General features: G+C 52.5%; 2 protein-coding genes and 1 non-coding gene across 3 annotated transcripts; all 3 read right to left on the reverse strand.

The window, feature by feature from the left end:
- Positions 1-921: 921 nt before the first annotated feature.
- Positions 922-17,128, reverse strand: LOC119098021 (polycystic kidney disease 2-like 2 protein). The gene is made up of 16 exons (XM_037220951.1): positions 17,001-17,128; positions 16,072-16,249; positions 15,182-15,276; positions 13,734-13,957; positions 13,221-13,447; positions 12,757-12,931; positions 11,350-11,532; positions 10,819-11,083; positions 10,563-10,662; positions 10,248-10,386; positions 9,557-9,781; positions 8,136-8,207; positions 3,255-3,457; positions 2,027-2,367; positions 1,251-1,303; positions 922-1,037 (listed from the first exon to the last, which is right to left on the reverse strand). The coding sequence occupies exons 1-16, from the start codon at positions 17,126-17,128 to the stop codon at positions 922-924; spliced, it is 2,724 nt and encodes a 907-aa protein (XP_037076846.1).
- TRNAS-GCU (transfer RNA serine (anticodon GCU)) lies at positions 4,882-4,963 on the reverse strand. Its single transcript has one exon. It is a non-coding gene; the product is annotated as a tRNA-Ser (tRNA).
- A 226-nt stretch (positions 17,129-17,354) lies between the features above and the next one.
- Positions 17,355-22,228, reverse strand: LOC119098706 (polycystic kidney disease protein 1-like 3). Its single transcript, XM_037221713.1, has 8 exons — positions 22,160-22,228; positions 21,472-21,579; positions 20,406-20,569; positions 19,951-20,089; positions 19,477-19,606; positions 18,699-18,877; positions 18,166-18,399; positions 17,355-17,661 (listed from the first exon to the last, which is right to left on the reverse strand). Exons 1-8 carry the CDS (start codon positions 22,223-22,225, stop codon positions 17,383-17,385), a joined length of 1,299 nt encoding a protein of 432 aa, XP_037077608.1. The 5' UTR covers positions 22,226-22,228; the 3' UTR covers positions 17,355-17,382.
- Positions 22,229-22,732: the final 504 nt, after the last annotated feature.

The following is a 22,732-nucleotide window of genomic DNA, read 5'->3' on the forward strand; positions in this document are numbered from 1 at the left end:
ATGGCCAGTTGTTGGTCATCTTGTGAGATCAACACCGTACTCGGCATACACTGTTAGCCACTGCTTGGCAGATGAATGGATGACTTAAAGTGCGGTCTCTTTCAGTTGGAGCAGACCGATGAGATGGACAGGTGGTTTTCCACAAACGCAGTTCAACTTCCGCCGACCGTGCTGGGTTAAAACACCTTGGTACATTGGGAGCTGAAACAATGTGTGAGGTTCGTGTATATTTTCGTGGTGAGCAGTGAGACAGGCTGCGCGATTTATAAAACAGTGCTTGCTGGCTTTGAACTGGTAAGGCACTTTCAGGGAATAGACAGGATACAGTAAAATAGCGCATTCTTCTGGGTCATACGTAAAATGGGCATCCGTCGTAACACTTCAACATTTCAACACTGTTTTCTTTTTTAGCTGCATCACTTACTATCCTACCAAACTCAAACGAATGTTTTGTCACACCACTTCCTGTCAATAAGTGAGCACCGCGCGAGTGTTCGACGGAGTGACAGACGAGTGGCGGGACCCGCGCTGCGGAACCCAGCGAAGCTCTGGCCGATCCCGACGCTGACGGCCGACAGCCGCATCTCGACACCAACACTGACGGCCGACAGCCGCATCCCGACACTAACACTGACGGCCGACAGCCGCACCTCGACACCAATGCTGACGGCTGCATCCGTCTGCGCCCGAACCGACCATCGCTCAACGGAGTCCCGCGGCGCCATCCAGAGGGCGGGTCAGATCACGCGAGGTCAGCCGGTTGAGGGCACATGTTTTTTTTCGGTTCGACCGTACAGGTCGACAGGGCTTCCCCGTCCACCCACGGAGAGTCTTCGCACCGGAGGCACCATCCATCCGCGTTCCATTCTCGAGTTCAGTTCTGGCCGGGGTCGTCAGGGGTGAGGCGGCGTCAGCCGAGGCCTACTCGGTCCGGGATCCTGGCAGCCGCCAGATGTCGCGAAGCAAGCTGGGGGAGTGCGCGCTGAGGCGGTCTAGACCCGCCGCCGAGGTGGAGGTGGAGGCGGGCTCGGACTCGTCTGCCGCCGGGGCGGGAGCGGAGGCGGGCTCGGAGTCGTCTGCCGCCGGGGCGGGAGCGGAGGCGGCCTCGGAGTCGTCTGCCGCCGGGGCGGGAGCGGAGGCGGGCTCGGACTCGTCTGCCGCCGGGGAGGGGGCGGAGGCGGGCTCGCACTCGTCTATCGCTGGGGCGGGGGCGGAGGCGGGTTTGGGGTCATCCGACGCCGGGGCGGGGCCAGAGGCGGGCCCGGAGGCCGTCGCCTCCGCAGGTGGTGTCGGCGCGCGGGCGCTGGGGGGGGAGGGCCGGTCAGAACGCCGCGAAGCCTTGGCCTCCACCGCGTCAAGGAACATGCGGAGGTCGACAGGTGATCGCGGAGTCGGTTGCAGTGCGAGCAGGCGCAAACAGTTCTTAAGCTCATTACGTTCGGATGAGTGAAGCAGCTTCGAATCTCCTGCAATCAGCACTTCGACCTACCACAACCACTGTGGATGAACAGGAAGCTAATACCTTAAGTTTGGATGACCATTGATTGCGGTTTCCTCGACATTTTGTCGCTTGTTTCGTTTTAACATAAAACTATTTGGGCCTGGCCCAATATGCCTGAACAGCTAAGTGGAAGAAGGCGTCAAGCTTGATGTTTTGGGTCGAGAGCCTTGGGTTTAATTCCCGCCGCTATACTTGGCCACCTTAACTGTTGGCGCTTCAGAGCTTAAGAAGCATTATCACTGATGATTACGGAATTGGCAACGGTGATGTAATCTGCTACCGGCCCTCCCAGTCGACACGTAACCTGTCGGCCCTCCCAGTTGACAGATGACCTGCTGTCGGCCCTCCCAGTCGACACGTGACCTGCTACCGGCCCTTCCAGTCGACACGTGACCTGTCGGCCCTCCCAGTTGACAGATGACCTGCTGTCGGCCCTCCCAGTCGACACGTGACCTGCTGCCGGCCCTCCCAGTCGACACGTGACCTGCTGTCGGCCCTCCCAGTTGACGTGCCATTCACTCTCACCTGCCAGCGTTCTGAAGCGCATCCGGAGGGGTCACAGTGTCGTCACCAGCAGGCGAGCTCTGGTCACCGGCGCCTGCTAGCTCTGCAGCCTGCCCCTCCTCCCGCGCTGCGGCGCAGCTCGCGGCGTCGGAGCCGTCCGGCGGAGGAACAGAGGGCGCTGCGGACGCGGGCCGGAGCTCGGTCGGCTCCGCAGAGGGCACCACCTTGGCGCTGCGCCGCCCGAACGGCCAGGCAGCCGGGGCCGGGTCCTCCTGCTGCGCGGCGGCGTCCTCCTCCGGCTCGGCGCTGGGAAGCGTCGGGTCAAGACCTTCGGCCCGGGTGCGGCTCATGCCCAGCAGGTCCTGCGGACGGAACGGCCGTCGGGTCAGGTCGGGTCAGGTCAGGTCAGACCAGGTAAGTTCAGGATCGGTGCCCCGTGTGGCGGTGGTGCGATACCCTCCTGGAGCAGACCTGTGTCCGCGCATCGCCCGGGCGCTGGTTGCCGGGCTGCTCTAGGATGCTGCTGATATTGTCACCGGCAACTTGCGTTCAAAAGTTTGCTAGTCTTTTGTTTGCGTTTCAGCGTCGTCCGAATACCAGATGTCTCTCTTCAGACGAGATGCTTCTACACATGCACTATTTTTGAACAATTGGCCAGCCGTGCTCAGTTGAGTATAGTGTGCGGTCTGACAGCCGCGCGTGAACAATTGGCCAGCCGTGCTCAGTTGAGTATAGTGTGCGGTCTGACAGCCGCGCGTGAACAATTGGCCAGCCGTGCTCAGTCGAGTATAGTGTGCGGTCTGACAGCCGCGCGTGAACAATTGGCCAGCCGTGCTCAGTTGAGTATAGTGTGCGGTCTGACAGCCGCGCGTGAACAATTGGCCAGCCGTGCTCAGTTGAGTATAGTGTGCGGTCTGACAGCCGCGCGTGAACAATTGGCCAGCCGTGCTCAGTTGAGTATAGTGTGCGGTCTGACAGCCGCGCGTGAACAATTGGCCAGCCGTGCTCAGTTGAGTATAGTGTGCGGTCTGACAGCCGCGCGGCGGTGCGCACAGGAGTGTGACAAGAGACATTCTTATTACAAAAGTCTGTGCACATGCAGAAAGTGGAGCATTGAAAACATCGCTGTGACAATACCAAAATATGTCCAGCGCACGTTTTTGTAGAGCCCATTAAACAGTTTATCTCATTCATCTTTCAAACTGTCTGCACCCATGCAGAAAGGGGAAGGCGTTGTGTGCATACTGACCATCACAATGCCCTTGCAGAAGTCTAGTAGCTCGTACTGGTTTCGGGCCCCTTTCAACTCCTCTTTCACCTCAGTGAACGAGTCGCCAAGAATGGCGAGGAACATGTTGAGCACGATGAACGTCATGATGGTAACGAAGACGAGGTAGAAGCAGATGCCGAGGCTGCCGTGCTCGGCGTACATGGTGTCGAAGTCGATGTCACCTGCAGATGTGAATCGGATGCGATGGGACATGGCTAACAAAGGGCACTGCGGCATCAATTAAAAACTGGGGCAGGGAACAACCTAGATTTTTAGCTCTGCAAACTCTCGGACATTTTCCCACACACGGCGTATTGTCCTTTCGTACGGGCTGAGCTCGGAGTTCCTGTGACGTGATATCGGCCTTCAGTGCATCAGGAGACACAGTTGTAAGGACATAATTGACCAAACATTGATTGTTTGTTGACAGAGTGCTTGTGCAATGTAAGGCATGGTAAGTACTCATGGGAATTAAGATGTACTCTTGCAATAGCCATATACGTCATATTCATTAAGCTAGTTGTATTTTTGATATACTGTCGTTCACGGACCTTCCTCACAGCATCAACAAGCCCATATATAAAGCAGACACAAGATGCTAGCCAGTGCTGAGAGTGGTTTTCCCCAGCACACCTGATTAAATGGCCCTTCACGATTGCTTACCACGCGTTACGTTGCACAAGGACTTTACCATCTGGGAGTTATTGAACCAAATAATGACCGCCGTGAAGTGCTTGTACACATTTTGAAGATACGAGTGAAGATCACCAGCGTTATTCTAAATATATGGTCCTGGTTATCATGCCAGGCCATTTTATCACTTGTGTGCTGGGAAAACCGGCGTCACCGCTGGCTAGCATCTGCTGCCCGCTTTATATTTGAACTTTTCGATTCTGCGAGCGAGGTCCGTGACCAAACATTCATCAAAATGCATCTCACTTACGAATAGCACGCAGATGATAATTGCTTGGAGGCCATCTGCATTCCCTTTAAACCATAGGATGCATGATAAGTACTTGGCGTTTCAAGCGTTGCTTATGATAATGAGTGTGATTTAAAAAACACACACTCAGCGGTGCCTTGTGGACTTCCTGTCGGCTTTTGTCCGCTAGGATTTCTCTATTTGAATTCATCCCTAGTGAAGTTATGTAAGTAGTAAGTGCGAGGATTGGCGAGGACTTGCGAGGATTAGTATGCACGTGGATATGACGGCATTAATAGCCTTATTTCACGCAGAGTAGCCAAGAAAAATAAAATATGGGTGCACTGATATTTCGGCTCCATGCCTTTATCAAAACGAATCAGTTATTCGTATTGATAAAGGCAGTTACCCGAACATCAGTGCGTCTATCATCATCACCATGCATCTATCATCATCAATCTCCACTCTCCTGGTTATTTTACGGGGAATAAGCATATTCAATGTCTTAATTCTATCTACGTCCTCAAAGTTGCCTGAGTTTTTCCATTATGTTTTCCTAATATGAATTAAATCTACGTCGATTTGATGCAGCTGAACCTTTACTCGGTAACATTTTGTCATTGCGCTGGCATGGGTATTCTAGTTTGTCAAAGGTTCTTCATACCACGTATCTGAAAAACGCACCGACGAGGATGGGATTCGAACCCACGCGTGCAGAGCACATTGGATTAGCAGTCCAACGCCTTAACCACTCGGCCACCTCGTCACCTGGCGGGCCGGCGCTTATAGCTCCATTAGCAAAAGGTAGCCTTCCCAAACATGGATTTTGTACAAAAGTGAATGTGACACAAGGTTATGTGTACATGTGATGTTCAGGGGTGCAGGTGGCAATCGCAAGTGACGACAATCCCATATTGTCATCAATCGCAAGTGACGACAATCCCATATTGTCGTCAATCGCCGGGGCGAAAGCCCGAGCTCGATAAGGCGCTGAAGTTGTGCTGACCATATTTATGACGTGGCGCAACGCGTTGTGGTATTGCAAACATCGCAGCAATCCTTGGCCATTGGCTTAACTAAACGCTTTACTTAGACCAAGAACCTATGACAAACGGCCGGCACCAGCACTGAGCCGGCAGAGCCCAAATGAAATCATTCCTCTGAGCCTTCAAGTGTGGCACGCACCAAGTCTGCCAAGCCTGCGAGGGCCGCACGCACCAGGTCTGCGCGATATTTCGCTCATCGGCTGAGTATTTGACGCTGAGATGGCGGCTCGACGTGGACCGCCATCGACGCTGAATTCGACCATGCAATGGTGGCTCCGCGTGGACCATGCTCAGCGCTGTATTCGGCGTTGCGATGGTGGCTCCACGTGGACCACCATCGGCGCTGTATTCAGCCTTGTGATGGTCGCCCCACGTGGGCCACCATCGGCGGTGTATTCGACCCTGAGATGGTGGCTCCACGTAGACCAGCCCGGCGCTGTATTCGATCCCGCGATGGCGGCTCCACGTGGACCACCATCGGCGGTGTATTCGACCCTGCGATGGTGGCTCCGCGTGGGCCACCATCGGTGGACCGGCGCTTAGGCGACCCCCGCCTTTGCTCTTACCGGTGAGCGGTCTTCGTCGAACCACCCGTCAAACCAATGCCTGATTGACCAGGACCAGCGTCCAGCACTGATAGGAATGTTGTGGGCCTGATTGGGGTCGAGCCCCGCGGGGTCACTGATTGACCGCGTCCAACGTGGGCTACGAATACCTAGATAAATGGGAAAGAGAACGGGGCCGACAAGTGAAAGCTCTCTTCCCCGAAGATTCAGTGGAATTTAGCATCATACCTGCGACGTTAAATGGACAGATGCCCCCATTAAAATCACTACGGAGAACCTGTAGTCAAAGAGAGCCGTGACCTTTTGGAACAAATTATTCGAAGCTATTTTTCATTTACGATCCTCAATTCCCCTTCCTAAACATAAACGCTGCGCCGTTCCGCTAACGAAAAAGCTGACACACCTTCTTGCTAACATCACTATGGGGCCAAAGTGAATAGTTGTTTGTAGCATCAGATCTAGTTATCGATGCATACACTCATTAAGTGCGAACCACCCAAGGTTCCCCTGAGTGTTTACACGCACTCGGACGGGGGGTCAAATTGACGCCCGCAGAGGGTTTTTCCGGAATGGTTTCCGAACGACGCGGTGTGGCCGCGCTAAATTTTGCATAGCTGTAGGCGATTGAATAGCAGTTTGTGTGGTATCAAAAAATGGATGACTTTGTGAGGTCGCTGACCTACGACAAGTCAAAGTCAGGCCATGGATTCAACGACGTCAGTTTCTAGGGAATCGCTCAATCGAACAAAACCATGAAGCACTAGACGAAGTCATGCATCCCTGAGATATTTTCTTGGGCAACACAACAATTGAGTGACCAGATTCCGCTGACACATGGTCAGGTATGAAGATCAGATCTAGATCAAAACCGACCGGGTTCATTACTCTATGTATTGCTGTGTGGGGTAGTTTCTGGTGCTCATTTCGAATTGATTAATAACAGGAATTGCATAAGACATATTTCATGGACTTCTTAAATGCCATAAGAGGTCACTGACCAAAAATGACCCAGGTGATGACTTCGTTTTTAGGAACATACCGCCTAGCGTAATCTTTGTCGCTTATTCAAATGCAAAACTCAAAGCAGTCTTTTATGATTCTGGTGACCATGGCTTCCGAAAGGTCAAGCCAAGTCACTGCCCTTTAATGAACATGTAGCCTTATGCCTAGAACAGGTATTTAGGTCCTGGGGACACTTTGGAGACCAATTTGGAGTTTGACCCTGCTTTATCTTATTTGACCCGTAGCTCATTATCGCCGAACCTCAAACTCTTACGTAAGTGAGTTTACGTACAGACCAATACACCCTGTGAATTTGGTGTCTCAAGCTCTCTTAATTTTTGAGATCTCAGGCGGTCGAATTGACCGTCTACCCTAGCGAAAGGTACCCAACCGGCCACCCGGGCGCGTGTTAAGGAATGCCTTTTCAAAATAGCTTAATAAAATATGGCAGGCCTAGCGGGTGGGTCCCAAGCGGGAACAACACCACGCCCGTGTCTAGCCCGTGCTGGCCAGTGATGAGCCATTAGCCCGCTCGAAAAGTCACGCACTTAAATATACTAAATCCCCACAGCGGAACAGTGAGAGTGCGATGCATACAGGCGATCACATATAGTCTACGAAACATGTTAAACGTAACAATGCTGATACTACCACCACAATGTCTGCCTTTAGCTCAAATTGTCAATAACATCGCATCTTGCCTCTCGGGCATGGGCATAATGAATTACTGACCACGAGTTCGAACCCAGAAACTTTACGCCAAGTCTGGCCCGTGCCGTTAAATGCAGACGTTTGCTGCAGTCTACGCTGTCCGCGCCACACGAGTCTGTATCCCATTACGTGTTAGAACGCATCGAATGTGAAACCTAGTTGAATGGACCAGTTCCACATCGCATGACTGCCAGCAGGAGTTCCGGTCCTGGGAGTGGGAGTCCCAGGCCAGCAGGAGTCCCGGTCCTGGGAGTGGGAGTCCCAGGCGCAACTCCTACCAGCTGCTCCACCTGCAAAGCGGACGCCATGTGCGGCTCTGGGCCGGCGCCGCATTGGTCTACAACTTGTCATGGCTCAGCACCACAGGCCACATCATCTTCGTTGGGCCGGACACCGCGAGCCCGCATGGGCACAAGGACGGTACAAAACAGTCAGAATGACCACCTTGGTCTAATGGCATTTGGTTAGTTAAACAGCATTAATATTTCCGAATCTCGCATGGATACGCGGATGACTATGACGTCATCAAACGGCTGGCGAGCAAGTACATTGAAAAAATGCGGGCCGACCTCTGCACACTCCATGGCTTCGTTGTCTTTATGCTTCAACTTACCCAACAAATGAGTGCACAAGTTTTCGACTGTGAACAGGAAGTTGCTGTACAGGTTCATTGTTGTGCCGAAGGCTGGAATGGGAACGCAATAGTCAGTTCCTGACGTTTGGGGCTTGATGCTCCGCATTCCACGCCTCTTAGAGAATCAAGCGCACTATGCATACTACTGCGGTAGCAGAGAGCTGGTTTTGTTACATGCTTCTTTTTAAACGATGTGCATTACATCCACAGGTGTAAATGCAGGCCAGCTAGTCAGGACACTTATGCAACTATATGTGGCGCATGACAGTTCATGGCATTCGTTCAGCAATGCGCCGCAGCTTCCGACATTAAGATTTATGTTCACAGTTTGTTTGTCGATGGCTCGTGTCGAGCACCTCTCATCCACAACACAACATTGACTCGGCCACTTGTCAAAAACCGGAGGACGTCGACAAATTTTTAAGGCGTGTCTCTACACGCAACGCCGTAGAGCTTTCCGGAAGGTTGGGAAACGTGCATTCTGCCCCTCCTCCCCCCCCCCCCCCCCCCGCCTGTTGAGTCGCGGAGCCCATGAACATAACTCAAGTTGAGCTGTGACGCTGACGGCGGTTTTTACTTTGTCACAAAATGCCAGGCAGAGGAATGCGTTTCCTTGAGTGGGAAGACCTCGTCGCGAATGTGCGCGAGCTTCAGCCGACGCTGCTAACACGCAGCCCGGGATGGAGAAACAGCGCAGAACTCCGGGCACTCGGACTTAATTGGGTTTAAGCGTTTTGTGGTCAAGGTTTCAAGACCACACACGAAGGTCACCAGAAACGGGCGCATGGGGTTGGGGTTTGTTTTGCAAATCGGGTACTTTCTGCTGACGTTAGTGCTTGGGTTTGTTTGCTCACTTTACGTAATACTCGTTTATCGGACCTACAACCGGGAGCATATTAAGGCCATTCTCCACGAAGATGAAAACGCTGTGGCCAGCAGACATCGAAAGAGGGCAAAGTGCAGCAAACAAGATTGACCCTCGCCAGTTCCTGATGGTGGGAATAATCGTGTTCTCGTTCGCAGCCAGCCTCGCTGTCTGTGTAGCCCTCATAGTGTATGTGCCTGCTGAGAGCGGCCGCATAGGTGGTGTGCGGGCTGGACGGCGGCGGTGCTCAGAAGGGCCCACTGAGCCCCTGCCCCGCCATCAGGTGAACGACATGAATAGTTTCGTGCGCTACGGGTGGCCTAAGGACTACCGGGTCGAGTACCGCTGCCGGTGGTTTGTCAAGAAAAGACGCGAAAAGTCTAAAACCCAAAAAACCACAAGTTTAATAAGTATAAGCCCGTTTAATAGGCTCATCTCCTTTGTCAGGACTCTCCAAGTCGTGAGCTAATTATCTGTCACTGTCTTCCGGCTTGCACGCAAGCAATATTTCGACCGCCGCAGCATAGAGGCTCACCGAGAAACGCGAACTGCGCGAACGCCAGGAATGTGATGCAGAAGGTGACGGAGAAATAGATGAGCTCCTTGGTGGAGCGGCGCAGCGTCAGGGCCAGCATGGACATCTTCGCGTTGAAGCGCAGCAGATGTAGCACCTCCAGGATCGAGGTGAAGCACACGAACGCCACCAAGAACACGAATGTCTCGTTCCATGCGGCCATGCGCTGCATGTTGATAAACTCGCCTGAAAGTGAGCATGCGTGTTTATGGTGATTGCGCTGTTGGCCTACGTTTGATTGGTCCTCTTCGTGCTGCTTTAGCATAATTGTGTTACTTGTGCATATTGTGAGTTGCGTAAGTCGCATGAAAGGCAATGTGATCGAATATGACTGCCCAAGTTCCGGAGCCATGTTTCAATGGATGTTAAAACAATGACGCGTTTGCCAATATTGTTTGCGATTGCTCCCCGTGATTGCCTGGCTACTGGTGTCGGAGTCCCATATGTCCCTACATTAGGCGCAAATGTAAAGTTATGTTGGATCATACAGAATACAGCAAAAAGCAGGTTTGCGCGGCACCACGGAGGTTATATCAAATGATGAAGACCTCAACAGTCCTTACGGCAATCAACTGCACAGCCACAATTTATGGACATGTGAAGGTGCTCGTCAGCATCAGCCACGTGAGCTGACAATTTACCCGACTCTTACCTTGCTTTTCGGCTAGATTTCCAAGTGCCACGTGTACATATATGTTCTTCATAGCGTACATAGCAATGCTGGTTATTGCCAAGATGATCTTGATGAATTCCATAGTGTTCCAGAACTCCGAAAAATATTTCATCTTTTGCTGAAACAGCGAGCACAATCTTATGTCACATACACCGAAAACTTTGGTTCAAAGCCGGGTAAGGAATTTGTGGGCATCCTCAGATTCTCTCCTAGAAGATCCTTGACATCCTAGAGAAACATCAGAGGACAAAGGGCATGGGGTAGCACCCCATTTCGGATTCAACCTGAACCCACCTTACGGAGTTTCTTGATTTCTGTGACGAAGAAAAATATGATGAACAATACTACGATGGCCTCGCAGGTCATAATCCAGATGGCGTCAGGGCCCACGTAGCTGTAAAAGAAGCACATCTGACGTTACCCAACGCTCTGCATGAAAAAGATTGCACTTATGGATAAGATGAACATGGTGCTTTGCAATAACTTTGCGACAGTCTGAATGCAAGGATGCGCTGCCTGTTCTGGGTCACCGCGATCCTTCGAAACCTACTTGTACAGCTGGAAGGTGGTGATGGTGTGAGAAGTGATGGTGTTCCCCGAGTTGCTGAACTCCACCACCAGCGAGATGCGGCTGAAGAGGTTGACATAGACGTTGACTACAGTGAACTCGATAAACACGGCTCGGGTGAACTTGTCGATCCAGCCTCGCTCCTCCAGGTCCATGAAGAGCTGGAGGGTCTGCTGGCCCGACCCCAGAAGATCCATGTGGAAGCCGCCGCCGTTGTATGTGCTGAGCTGGCCCCAGTGGGGGGCGCCTGGCGGGGGGGGGGGGGGGCAGAGCTCAGGGTAGGAGCTCCGCAATGGCCTGCTGGCTCAATAGTCGCTTACCTATGAGCAACAGCGGCAAATTGAGAAGGCAATGTAAGTACAAAGAGAGCCATTGGGACACTTATAACGAAGCAATCAGTGAGATCAACGTTGTGCATGCACAAACAAACGCAAAGAGATGAGATATAAATTTGAAACCAAGCGCTGAAGGGCCTTCAAAGAAGAGCCCACTTTGTTCTTTACTGTTCCTTACCATCCAAATCCATCATGGATTTATACACCCACGGCGACTGCATCTGGTTAAGCTCCTCCTCGGACGAGACATTCATCGGTGCCCAAGACGTATTGTAGGCACTTTTATCCTCCTTCGTCCACGAATACTCAATGTTACATTCATCATGGATGCTCCTGAGTATTGCGGGAACCCTGCATTGATCTGAAAAGTATGGCAGCGGAGTCTGTTTTCAACTAGATCGGCATCGCTGTGGATCCAATCACATTCCGGCGGCACGCCTGGAATGGTGGGTAGCACATCGCATCAAATGCGACTGTGATGAAATCATCCGCATGAGCTCCATGTCTGATGCTCGGATCGCACACGCGGACTGATCCCGTCATACATGGCCTGTCCAGACATTGGCTGGTTGGCCCACTGTCTGCGGATCCACTTGCGGATGCGGTTATGTTCAGACACTAGCTCGTTGGTCCATAATGTAAATGGAGGATACACTCCTGTTCAGACATAAGCTGGTTTGTGTGGCTTAGGGGGCGTGAACTATCTTGGTTACTTATATGGTATACGGAATAGTCCTGGATCTAAATGACAGATAATGTGGATAGACTAGTTTACTCGTATCTAATGGACAAGCTTGGATTTTTTCCGATGAAAGTAAGAAATGCTTAGAAACTGATCAATTAGGAGGCTACCCGTAAATACAGTTAGTCAGGAAGTGACGCGATGGTTATGCTCTATCGGACAAGATTTTACACGTTTTCTGGAGGCGTCAGTGCAATCCCCAGCTTCGGCATGTGCGGAGTTTAGTGCCTCTTTGGAGGGTCCATCCCACTCTTCAAAGGCTTTCTCACCGACCCAAATGGAAAATGCAAAGCCATCCGCACTTTTGGACAACGTTAGCGCCTGACGTCTATCCCGATGGATCAGTTGGTTGGAGCGTCTGCCTTCCAACCCGCCCATCTGTAGCGGGATGGGTTCGAGTCGCTTTAGGCGCTCGCTGTTTGACCTTGACAGCTACGGCCTGGGGCCCGTGGCAGCGGCTGCGCTAAAGGTCAGGTGATGTCAGAGGGCAGCACGAACCGTGCCGACCATTGCAGCACGCTAAACTTTCGCTACCGAGTTCTGCCGTTGACCTGAAATTGCGCGATCGGACGGGAGGGGTCGGTCCTGGCGCAACAAACACTACCCAGCGTGAGCTCCGATCCCAGAGATCCATCCATCCAAAAGGTTAGGATAAAAGCTCTAAAATAAACGTGATTCGTACCCCTCTAGCGCATGCTATGAGCTTGGCATACGGCTGCGACGAGTATGAGACGACGAGAGCGGGTTTATCCGAACCTAACACTATTGGGTTAAGTCGATGACACAGCCCTTCCCGGACCAATATGGACACCCCAGCCCCACGTGACAGCGCGGGCCTCTGACCTGGCTTGATTCGGACTTGGCGGACCCGGGCCGGGCCCAGTCGCAGGGTGACCATGTCGGACATGAAGGGCCGGTCGGCCGGCAGCAGCGGCGCGCCGTTGTAGTGACCGTCCCAGAACACGGCGCCCAAGTATGTTGCCTTCAGCCAGCTGAAGAGGTGACGCGGCAGACGAATCTGGCGGGAGCGCGGCACCGTCCGATGTAACTGCGGAGATTTCAGCGCGGGCTGGCGCCTGGCGCGCGTTTTGGATGGTGTGGTGTCAGCGCCGGTTATGTCCAACTACTTTTGGCAAATATGGTATCGTTTTACATTGTGTTTTAGAACAAGCTGCAGATCTGCTTCGCAGATAGGTAGGGAAGCAGTCAAACCATGAGCATATATCTGGCAATGTCTGGGAATCCTTTCGGTTACAAAGCGTGTTATTCCCTTGACGTCAAATGTGACAAAACCACAGTGGACCTACCGTTGAAAATTTGCTGTCTACAAGCATATTCTTCAGATTATTGTTCACCAAAAATGCATTTGGGTTTCTATTCTGCTGAGCCAGGAAGAGCAGAAACAACAGAAACAGCATAAACGTGCACATCTGCTTCATCAGGAGCAGCATTTCCTTCTCCTCCAGGCGTTTCTGACGAGCTTTGGCCAGCGCTTCGTGATCGATGGGAACAGCTGCAAGTTTCGTGCGCCTCCCTGCGAATTACAAATTTGTCATAGGATACAATATTGAGTATGTGATGTCACAATAATGCCACTTGTCTCAACTAGTCTCTTTACCCGCCACATGAAGTCCCAACGTCGGGTAAAATCACCATTGCAGGACTACAATCGGCCGTCTCATAAGCGTCTTAGGTTAATCCAAGCATCTAAGCGAGAACGACCAAGGTCTGATTGAGCCAATGGCCGCCCGACTCCGACCTCACCAGGCCTGCCCGTGGGGGAGGTTACAGCCCGGGCCAGGCCACGTGCAGAGGCGCACCTGAGCGTGGCCGGTCGGCCACCATTTCCTCATCGTCGGCGGGCAGTGCGTTCTCCAGCGCACTGTCGTCGTCCACCGCCTCCGTGTCCGGCTTCTTGCAGAGGATGCTGAACACCAGTGCCACGGCGAACACCTTGACTGGCTGGATGAGGAAGACCGACTGCGCCACCGACAGAAGCATGGCTTTGAGCCAGCTCAGCGACTTCTCCTTCCCCCACTGCAAGCTGCGGGACATGGAGCACGGCCGATGTAGTGGAGCTGTCCGTGTGACGGCCAGCCGCGCCAGGCGAGCAACAATAGCATCCGGACAACAGCCGTGCTCACAGGGCGTATATCAGCGGTCATCGTCTTGGGAGTTCAAATTGCGTGATATAATTTTAGAGCGAGTGCTTGGAATGCACACTTTTTATCGAGGAGAGTTTGGATGAAACAATGGATACTGTCATAGACATAAAAGAGGTACCTACATGCGACCGTATGATGTGCTATATGTTACTACTATACTACAGCTATATCATACCAGTTACTTAAAGTGCATTGCATGTGTACTTCACCTACAAGTATTTTGTGTCGTACAGCACTACCTTAAGCACGTTTCTAAACCTAGGGATTAGAATAGGCGTTTAGATGAAGTTTGCAATCCCCCACTTACTTTGAAAACTACAGTAACAGCACGAAACTGAACATATTTTCGTACCGCACTATCAATGTGTAACAAGAAGTGTCTTTCAAACGAACCGCTTGGAAATTAAGCCTCCAATTAAACTTTGAAACCGACTTCGCGATTTGCGTGCTGATAATGCACCCAAACGTCGACGAACAGAAGTATCTGCATGACGTGAGACCATAGGAGTTGCAGCTTGCAACTCTTTTTAAGATGTCAGGCTGTCATATTCATGGCTAGAAGTATGCGTTCGGCATGGATGCTGTTTTGACCAACCGGCTTCGCACAAAACAATGTGGTGTTAGTCCATAATGGTAACTGGTAACTGAGCAGAGCTGTCACGTCACAACCCAACATAAACACATTTACATCAGAACTGCGTGACGTTCGAGGGGCCTGAATGCCATACAAATTTGGCCAGCGGCCGATACAATAACCTCCAAAATTTTGGCCAACTAATAGCTTCATATGGTTCATTCAAACTGCGCTATTGTGCAAGTGACGATAAGCGAACATGTTCCTCGTCCACCACTAGCAGCATCAGCCCCACGAGGTGTTGATTTAACGTGCCTCTTGTCAATCCCGATCTTTCTATGCTGTTACCAGTTTATCACTGTCTGTGTCGACACCGAGAGATGACGTACAGCTCAGGCCAGGGTGAACTACTCGCATGCCTCTCCTGTGTTGGACTATCGTCCTCCAATTTCCTGACCCCCTGCCTACCTTCACACGCACCGTCATTCACCGTACGCTTGCTATGAGCCGTCCGGCGCGAGCCACCCACCTGTAGGAGAAGACCATGAAGGCGGAGGTCCCGGCCGCTCCCAGCACTAGCAGCCAGCCTATGTAAACGCACCAGTGCGGCAGCGAGCGCTTCCGCTTGGGGACGCGCGCGCTGCCGAAGGTGCTGCGCACGCGCTGCAGCTGCTCCTCGGCTTGGCGCTCGGCGGCAGTGCGCCGCGGCCGCGACATACGGAAGATCTTGTCGATGATGAGTGAGGGCGGTATGACGATCAGAGAGCCGATCAGAGACACCTGGGGATATGTACAGGGACGTTGGGCCGTGGTAGGCTTCTGGGTTTGGCGCAGGCGCGGCGCAAACTTTTTCATTTTAACGATTTAGTCCATAACTTCTGTCTCAATATGATTCTGTAATCACAACGCTTGAATTCGAGGACACTGCCAAGTTTGGTGGGGTGCGGCTGATATTTGTCACCAGCTTACAAGCGAGTAAGGTTTCGCGGATGCAACATCAGTTATTTGCTCGCTGCTCCCTGGTCTGGGGAGCGATCCTTTACTCGTCATACAGCGTCGCTAGGCGCGAGCTCTAGAACGGATGCATTGTTTGTTCCGATTGACACAGAAAGGTTAGCTGGTAACTGGCCAACAAGGGTCGAAGTATGTCCCGGGCTGTCGTGCCACAGCATTGAGCGACGCGTAAAACTCTTCCCAGTCCTGATCAGCGCGGAAGCGGACGTAGTGATATCCCGCTGACCTGGGCGGCACTCGGAGATGGGCACAGGGCGCACGCAGCCTTACTTGTTTAGCAAGTACGCCGAACCCAGAGCCATCCATGCAAACAGCTTGAATACTCTCATTTAAAAACGGGACCGCTTCCTTCAGAGATGGGTAACTTGATTAGTTATCACCAGACTTTGCGGCTAAAACTCTCACCCAGATCTGGAAGGTAGTGACTTTGAAGAAGCCCAGATCCAGCGTCTTGCTGGTGGCCGGCTCCGTTTTGTAGAACATGGCGTTGACACACATGGTGAGGAACAGGAGAGCCATGACCACAGAGAGCCGCTGCACCCGCGTATAGTTGGAGCGCTGAGGCCGTACGAATATCGACACCCTGCCAATGGGTGGTCATGTTGACATCATCACCAGTGACAGAGCACTGTCAGGCAGTGTGATCGCGCAGGCGCAATCAACAGGTAACGGCGGAGACATCAGGGTCAGCAATGCATTAACCTCTGAGGAATTTTGGTACACAATTACCTAAAACAACTTTTAGAAGCATAGCACCCAGCCAGCCTCAACCCGGTGCAAAACTTGAGCATTATCAGAGTGGAGCATTTAGATTTGATTACTGCATGTGCGTGAAGATAAGTGCATGCGATGAAAAGCGAATAGGCCTGTACTAAAAAAGCACAAGTTATGACTTGCCATAAGTGTCCATCGGTAAGGTTCTTCTTGGTTGTGCTGGAGAACAAGCTGGGAGAACGATGTGATTTCTTCGGTTCCTGATCGCGGAACCATCCTCTCAATCATGCCATCGTCCTCATCAACGGCCAGCCATCGCTCGCACACGAAAAATGACCTGGGGTAACGACTATACGTCAGAGCGGCATGCTTGCACGTGATTTTATTTCTTTACCGCCTCACGAACGAGAGCAAACTGCGAGACGTTCAACTTTTCTCGACTCAAAAACCGGTACGCCCATGCAACATTTGCCTCTATCGTCCTACGGGTATTCGTGTTCACACGCGAGCGCTTGTCGCAGAACAACACTTTTTGGGGCATTTTGTTCTCCCCACATTGGGAAGTCTTCCTCCTCACACGCCATGACGCAACAGCCACGCCGCCCGGCGCCGCCACTCACACAAGCTCCGTCTGCAGGTCCTTGATGACCACCTTGTCCAGGTACCAGCCCGCATGACGGCCGCCGCCCGAGTTGTCGTGCCAGATGCGAATGTAGTCGAGGTGGCCGAGCGGGCCGGCGGTGGTCATCAGGAAGTGTTCCACCGAGCCGCGGCCCAGCTCCTGTCCCCCGATACAGTGCGCGGTGAAGAAGACGGCACCGGCATGGCTTGCGTCGTCCAGTGCTCGGCCGTTCAGGTGACAGGCTCACACAGTGCCGTCCAGAGCTAGTGCGGCCAAGTGAGATCGCACGGAAGCCCACGATGTCCCCCATCCACCGGTGGCGCAGCATCATCCATGCACAAGCCTCGCCAGTGATCTGACAAACCCTATGTGATGGCCCGTCACAAGTAAAATAGCAACCACCTAATCAACTTTCCTTCGTTACAATCACTTAAGTCCCGACCGTTCGGCCCGCTACTACAGGATATGGAGGAGACAGGACGACGCACCTTGGTTTTGCCGTCGGTGAGCCGGCGCACCCCGGTGTCGTCTAGGTCGCCGCTGGCCACCAGGCTGACCCGAGAGCGCGTACCCGCCGACGAGCGCATGCCCGTGAACACGGTCACCTGGTACAGGTAGCGCTCCTCGGCCACGTTATCGCTGAGCGGCGTGACGCCCCACTGCGGGAAGAGCATGGGTAACAGGGGTAGCACGGTGTACGGTAGTCCCGACGCCCCACTGCGGGAAGAGTACGGGCAACAGGGGTAGCACGGCGGACCGTAGTCTTGTTGAGTGGCGGAGGATGCTTGTCAGCCGACGACCCCGAACCACGCGCGTTTGAGGCGGGATGAAAAAATACGCATGCACGTGTATTTTCTTATCCCTGTAAGAAATATTCCGGTAGCAATGAAAGTACAAACATTACGTTGTGCACATATAGTTCAAAGCAAATTCGGTAAGCTTAACAAAGCTGATTTGCATCTTATCTTATATTACATTTTATTTTCAACAAATGCGCGAAGGATACTTCGCAGAGGACAAAAACGGTCGCGGACAGAAAAACGGACAGAAAAACGGATACGGGTGAACACACCTAGGCCTGGAAACCGTCCCACGGCGAAAAATATTCACATAGCCTTTCACGAATCCTAGCTGTGTGACATTTGCGATGAAACCAACCATACCTTCTCTACGTCCTGTCGGTCCTTCCTTCGCGCCCACACCACGACCACTATATAGATGAGCAGACAAGAGCAGACAAAGACGAGCACGGCAAAGTTGTCGCGCAGTTTGGCGTCCAGGTTGGAGTAGGCGGCAGCGAAGTCGATGGTGTTGGGCGGCACGGCGAAGTCGGCGCCGAACGACGTCAGGTGGGTGCACACGCAATGCACATAGCGGCTATTGGAGGCCGGGGTGACCTACGGAGACAGACGGACGGTGGCCGGGTAACATGCAGCAGCCGATCGGCCACGTGGTGGTAGGTACCGATGTATTCTGTTCACCGCGGAAGCCGTCATTTTGATAGCTCTCAGAAGAATCACTGAGTTCGTCGTCGCGACAATAGGCTAAATAGCGATTGGCTGTTTCTTAAAAATTACACGCAGATGTCCACAACCTTGCATGATCTTCTCGAGCTTCCAAGATTAGCCTAGATCCCCGGAGAAATCTTATCAGTAGACCTTTCAGCCTTCTAGATCACTGGCGTGAGTAGGCTCACCTTGCACCCACGCGTCGTCCACTCGTTCAGCGTGTCCTCCCAGTAGAGGCAAGCCACCGTTGTCAGCCACATGGAGTAGGGGTGTAGCTGGGCGTACTGCCACGGACTGGGCGTGGTACGCTTCTGGTAGTCGTACGCTCGCGTCGTGACCTCCGGCACGACGATCTCCGACTCGTTCACTGTCGCAGCGGAGGAGCTGTGGTGACAGCCGCGCGCCTCACCAGCGGAGGAACGGGGGCGAAAGCGCGCGCCTTAGCAGCGGAGGAACGCTTGGGACATCGCTCGATACCATCGCTGTCGCACCGAAGGAGCCACCCGGGCAATCGCCACTTTACTGTAGCAGTGAACGGCAGAGCGGCACACAAACCTTATGGCGGGGAGTATGCCATATCAGCCAAGGGTTTAACTTGTCAGCCAAAAACTAAATAGACGTCAGATCCGCCACAGAAGAGTATGCATGCTCAAACAACGTATGAGTAGACGGCAGAGTATGAGTATTTAGGTGATGTTTCTGCGTTCTTTTGCTCACCTGACCAATCCGTTCGCAAAACTCATTGTCCTACTTGTTGGTTTGGCGCAATAGTAACCTCGTCGCACAAATTGTCGGCACGCTCTATGTGAGTGTACTCATGTTACCGACGTCGCAATCTGACGGTATCGGCGCGCGCAGGTGATCGGTTCTGCATCGCCAGCTGACGCACCTTGCATTGGTCTTGCCTGCGTAACTACGCACCCACACAAACCAGGTTACAACCGTGTCGAACGGCATCAACAATACCCTGTTGCTTGACGACGAGGGTCCACTGTCCCAGTCCCAGCATGCGCACGGCGTCGTTGCTGATGAAGACCGAGTGGCTGAGCTCGTCCGCAAGTCCCTCGCCCGCATTCGCCAGCTCGTTTTCCACTTTCTGAACAGGGAAATATACATTTTTAAAGATATTGCAGCACTGCAAAACTTACGAGATTGCTAGCCTCACCTGACTACGTCATATTAGGGGCCGGCACAATTGAGTATAAAACATAAATCTCGGTTTGGAAAGACGTGGCCAAACTTATTTTAAGTGTGTGTGGGCGTGTACAGCAAACCCAAGATGAACTGCACTCGGTCCCGAAATGGGGTCGGCTCGGAACGTCCAACGCAATACCAGTCAACAAGCACAACCCCGTTCTGATGTTCTGAGCGGCGCGACAGAGGAACGGATGAGCTCGGTGGCTGAACCGGAGCAGGTCAGCTCCCAGTCGGCGTCCGTACCCGGCGCTCCATGTCGTCCAGGTACCAGGTGTCGTCGAGCGGCGGGTGCGGGACCGTGAAGAGGAAGTCGTAGTCGGTGGGGGACGCACGGCGGCCCCTCGCTACCCACACGGAGAAGACGGCGTCGCTGTCCGTGGCGCTGTCCGGTCACCGGCGCCGTGTCAGTCGATCCGCATGGGTGCGCGCGGGAATGGACGCGGAGGCGGTGGAGCTCGGTTTGCCCAGTGACTCTGGCACTGATCGACATCATCTGGTTTAGCTTCGATATTGATGGCGTCCGGTCAACGCACTCACACTTTCGATCAAGGTAATGCACAATGAATTCGAGCAATCAACAGCCATTGCCAGACCGGCGAGCGTCAAACATTGCCAGAGACAACGCCACTCATGCGGTACGCATTCTTGTGCACGTGTCTATTTGCAGTAAGCAAGGACTTAAGGTCTGGTCAGCGTACTTCATCTGGAAGAGAATGCTGCTGTCGTTGCTGGTGACGTTGACGAAGTGTACCGTCTCGTAGTTGCTGTCGCCATTGCTATAGGGCCGGACAACGCGGCGGCGCGGCCGACTTCGCTCACCCAAATTCATGCGAATCCCAATGGGATCCCGAAGGCCGTCCACCTGAGATAGTGAAGGAATCAGACGATCTCACACAGCGTGGATTAAAAGGGAAGCAGGGCAATAAATTAGCACTTAACAGGCGATAATTACTGTGCATTTGAGCTGAGATATGAGGAGACGTACAAATGGACATAAAACGGTCAAAGCACGAACATTGGTTGAATGATTTCAGAGCTCCAAGTGCCGAAGCGTTGGCGATAATTACAGCGATTCGGAGATGCACCGATTTCCAGAATTAATGCCGACTGGGATCATCTTTGATATGATATGTGGTGAATGTGTAATGAATTAATCCATGCATCGATACTGGGAATTGTCCCTCTAAGCTGACATCAGTCACAAGGCTCTCCGATTGCTGGTGACGCCAATACTGGGACGTGTAGAGGGACTGCTCGGAAGACATCCCTTCAAGTGCTGGCGCGGCGTAGCGTCTTCAGTCGCTACTCAGCTTCTTGGCACGGATCTCGGGCACCTCCGCTCAACATGTCTATCCGTTGAGGAAGTACAAAAAGAAACAACCGCGAACTTTCTTCCAATGCAAAAAGTCGTTTCGCTTGTCGAAAAAATACAATGTATTGTATGATCTTACACAAATGCGTGACTAACATCTTATGTGCAAAGGCTTTAGTCTCATTTTCAGACATGAACGTGTCATATGGAACCAACCACTGAACATAGATAAACATGGGTCCGCGTTCTGTTAAGACCTGTATATCCGAAGCACACTAGGCCCCAGTTGGTGGTATTGATGGCAGGCTATTGATGCATTGCTCAACTCGATCTCTGAGAGCGCAAGACCCCTGTTGGTGGTACTGACAACATGCATCGTTTACATCGATCTCTGAGACATGCGAAGCACGCCAGGCCCCCAGTTGGTGGTACTGATAACAGGCATTGCTCACCTCAATCTCTGAGCCACCTCCCTCACTGAGCGTCAGCGACATCACCGAAGAAGCGATGAACTGAGCCGAAATGTCCCAAGTGTACGGATTTTCTTGCTGAGACGTCGCCTGGGGAGCGACAACGTGATGATGGTGGACAATGTATCTCTCAACAAATGAATGCTCTCTGGTAATGGATAATGGTGCGTGACGGTGGCAGACGTTAAGGTGTTTGCAATTCTGGCGACCATAGTCAATCAACTAAGCAATAAGCCGACATAACGACGCAGTCAACGACAGCACTGCGCCCTAACATGACGCCAGATGAGTTCGACTCCATGCGCTAGCTAGTAACATGCTTTAGTTGACGCTTCGATCTTGTTCACAAACGATCAGAGCGATCAGATCAGAGTGTTATCAAACATCTAACTAGTAATGTCGCAATGTCGTTCGATAGCGTCAAGATATGTGACCAATGATGACCTTCGCACTTGTATGACCTTCACCCCGCCGTTCCCCCACTCTTGTCTGCTGTCGTACAATCGCCGCCAGATGGTGGTGATGCTGATACTGCGAGCAGCTACATGCGTCGTGAATAGGCCGTAACATCATCAGCCGACGTCCATTTTCTCCCCAGCCACTAATCGACCATGACCGCGACAGTTCAGATCTAGCTAATCTTGTCGCGGGCTCGTCCGGGGCGGCTAACCTTGATATCGACGAAGCTTGAGAAGGAGATGCTGCCCAGCATCTCCTCGGCGCTAGAGAGGGTCATCGAGCCCCCGTCCGATGCCAACGATGTGTTGTCCATGTTCTCGGGCAGGCTGCGCTGGCAGATGAGACTTACGCCGATCGCCTGTACATGGACGGGCGGCGATCCGGGAGGCATCGTCTTCAGCACACTGTTGCTCAGCTCCTTCACTATGTTGTCCATCTGAGGACGAGGGTAAGTAAATGGTGGCTACTGTTGAAAATTGGTGCGATGACCGACTCCGACGTGTTAGGACTGTTTCATAGACATGCATTTCATGCACTTGCGCCTAGTTTTACTGACTTAGGCTCACATAGAGCCGACGCCGCTTGTCATAGCCCAAACAACATCGATTATGCTTGCGGTTAAAGAAACAAACGATACGCATATATCCATTCATTTTAACAGTCTCATTGAACCAGTGTGTTTGCGAGAACTGCGCCCTCAACAGTAAAAATCATAGAAACGAAGCATTTTTGCACTCAACGCCATGTCAGCGGGTGCGGCCAGCGCACGAGCTGCGGCTGGCGG

The sequence above is a fragment of the Pollicipes pollicipes genome, unplaced genomic scaffold, assembly GCF_011947565.3.
Source record: "Pollicipes pollicipes isolate AB1234 unplaced genomic scaffold, Ppol_2.1 Scaffold_4740;HRSCAF=5597_pilon_pilon_pilon, whole genome shotgun sequence".
In the NCBI taxonomy this organism is placed as follows: domain Eukaryota; kingdom Metazoa; phylum Arthropoda; class Thecostraca; order Pollicipedomorpha; family Pollicipedidae; genus Pollicipes; species Pollicipes pollicipes.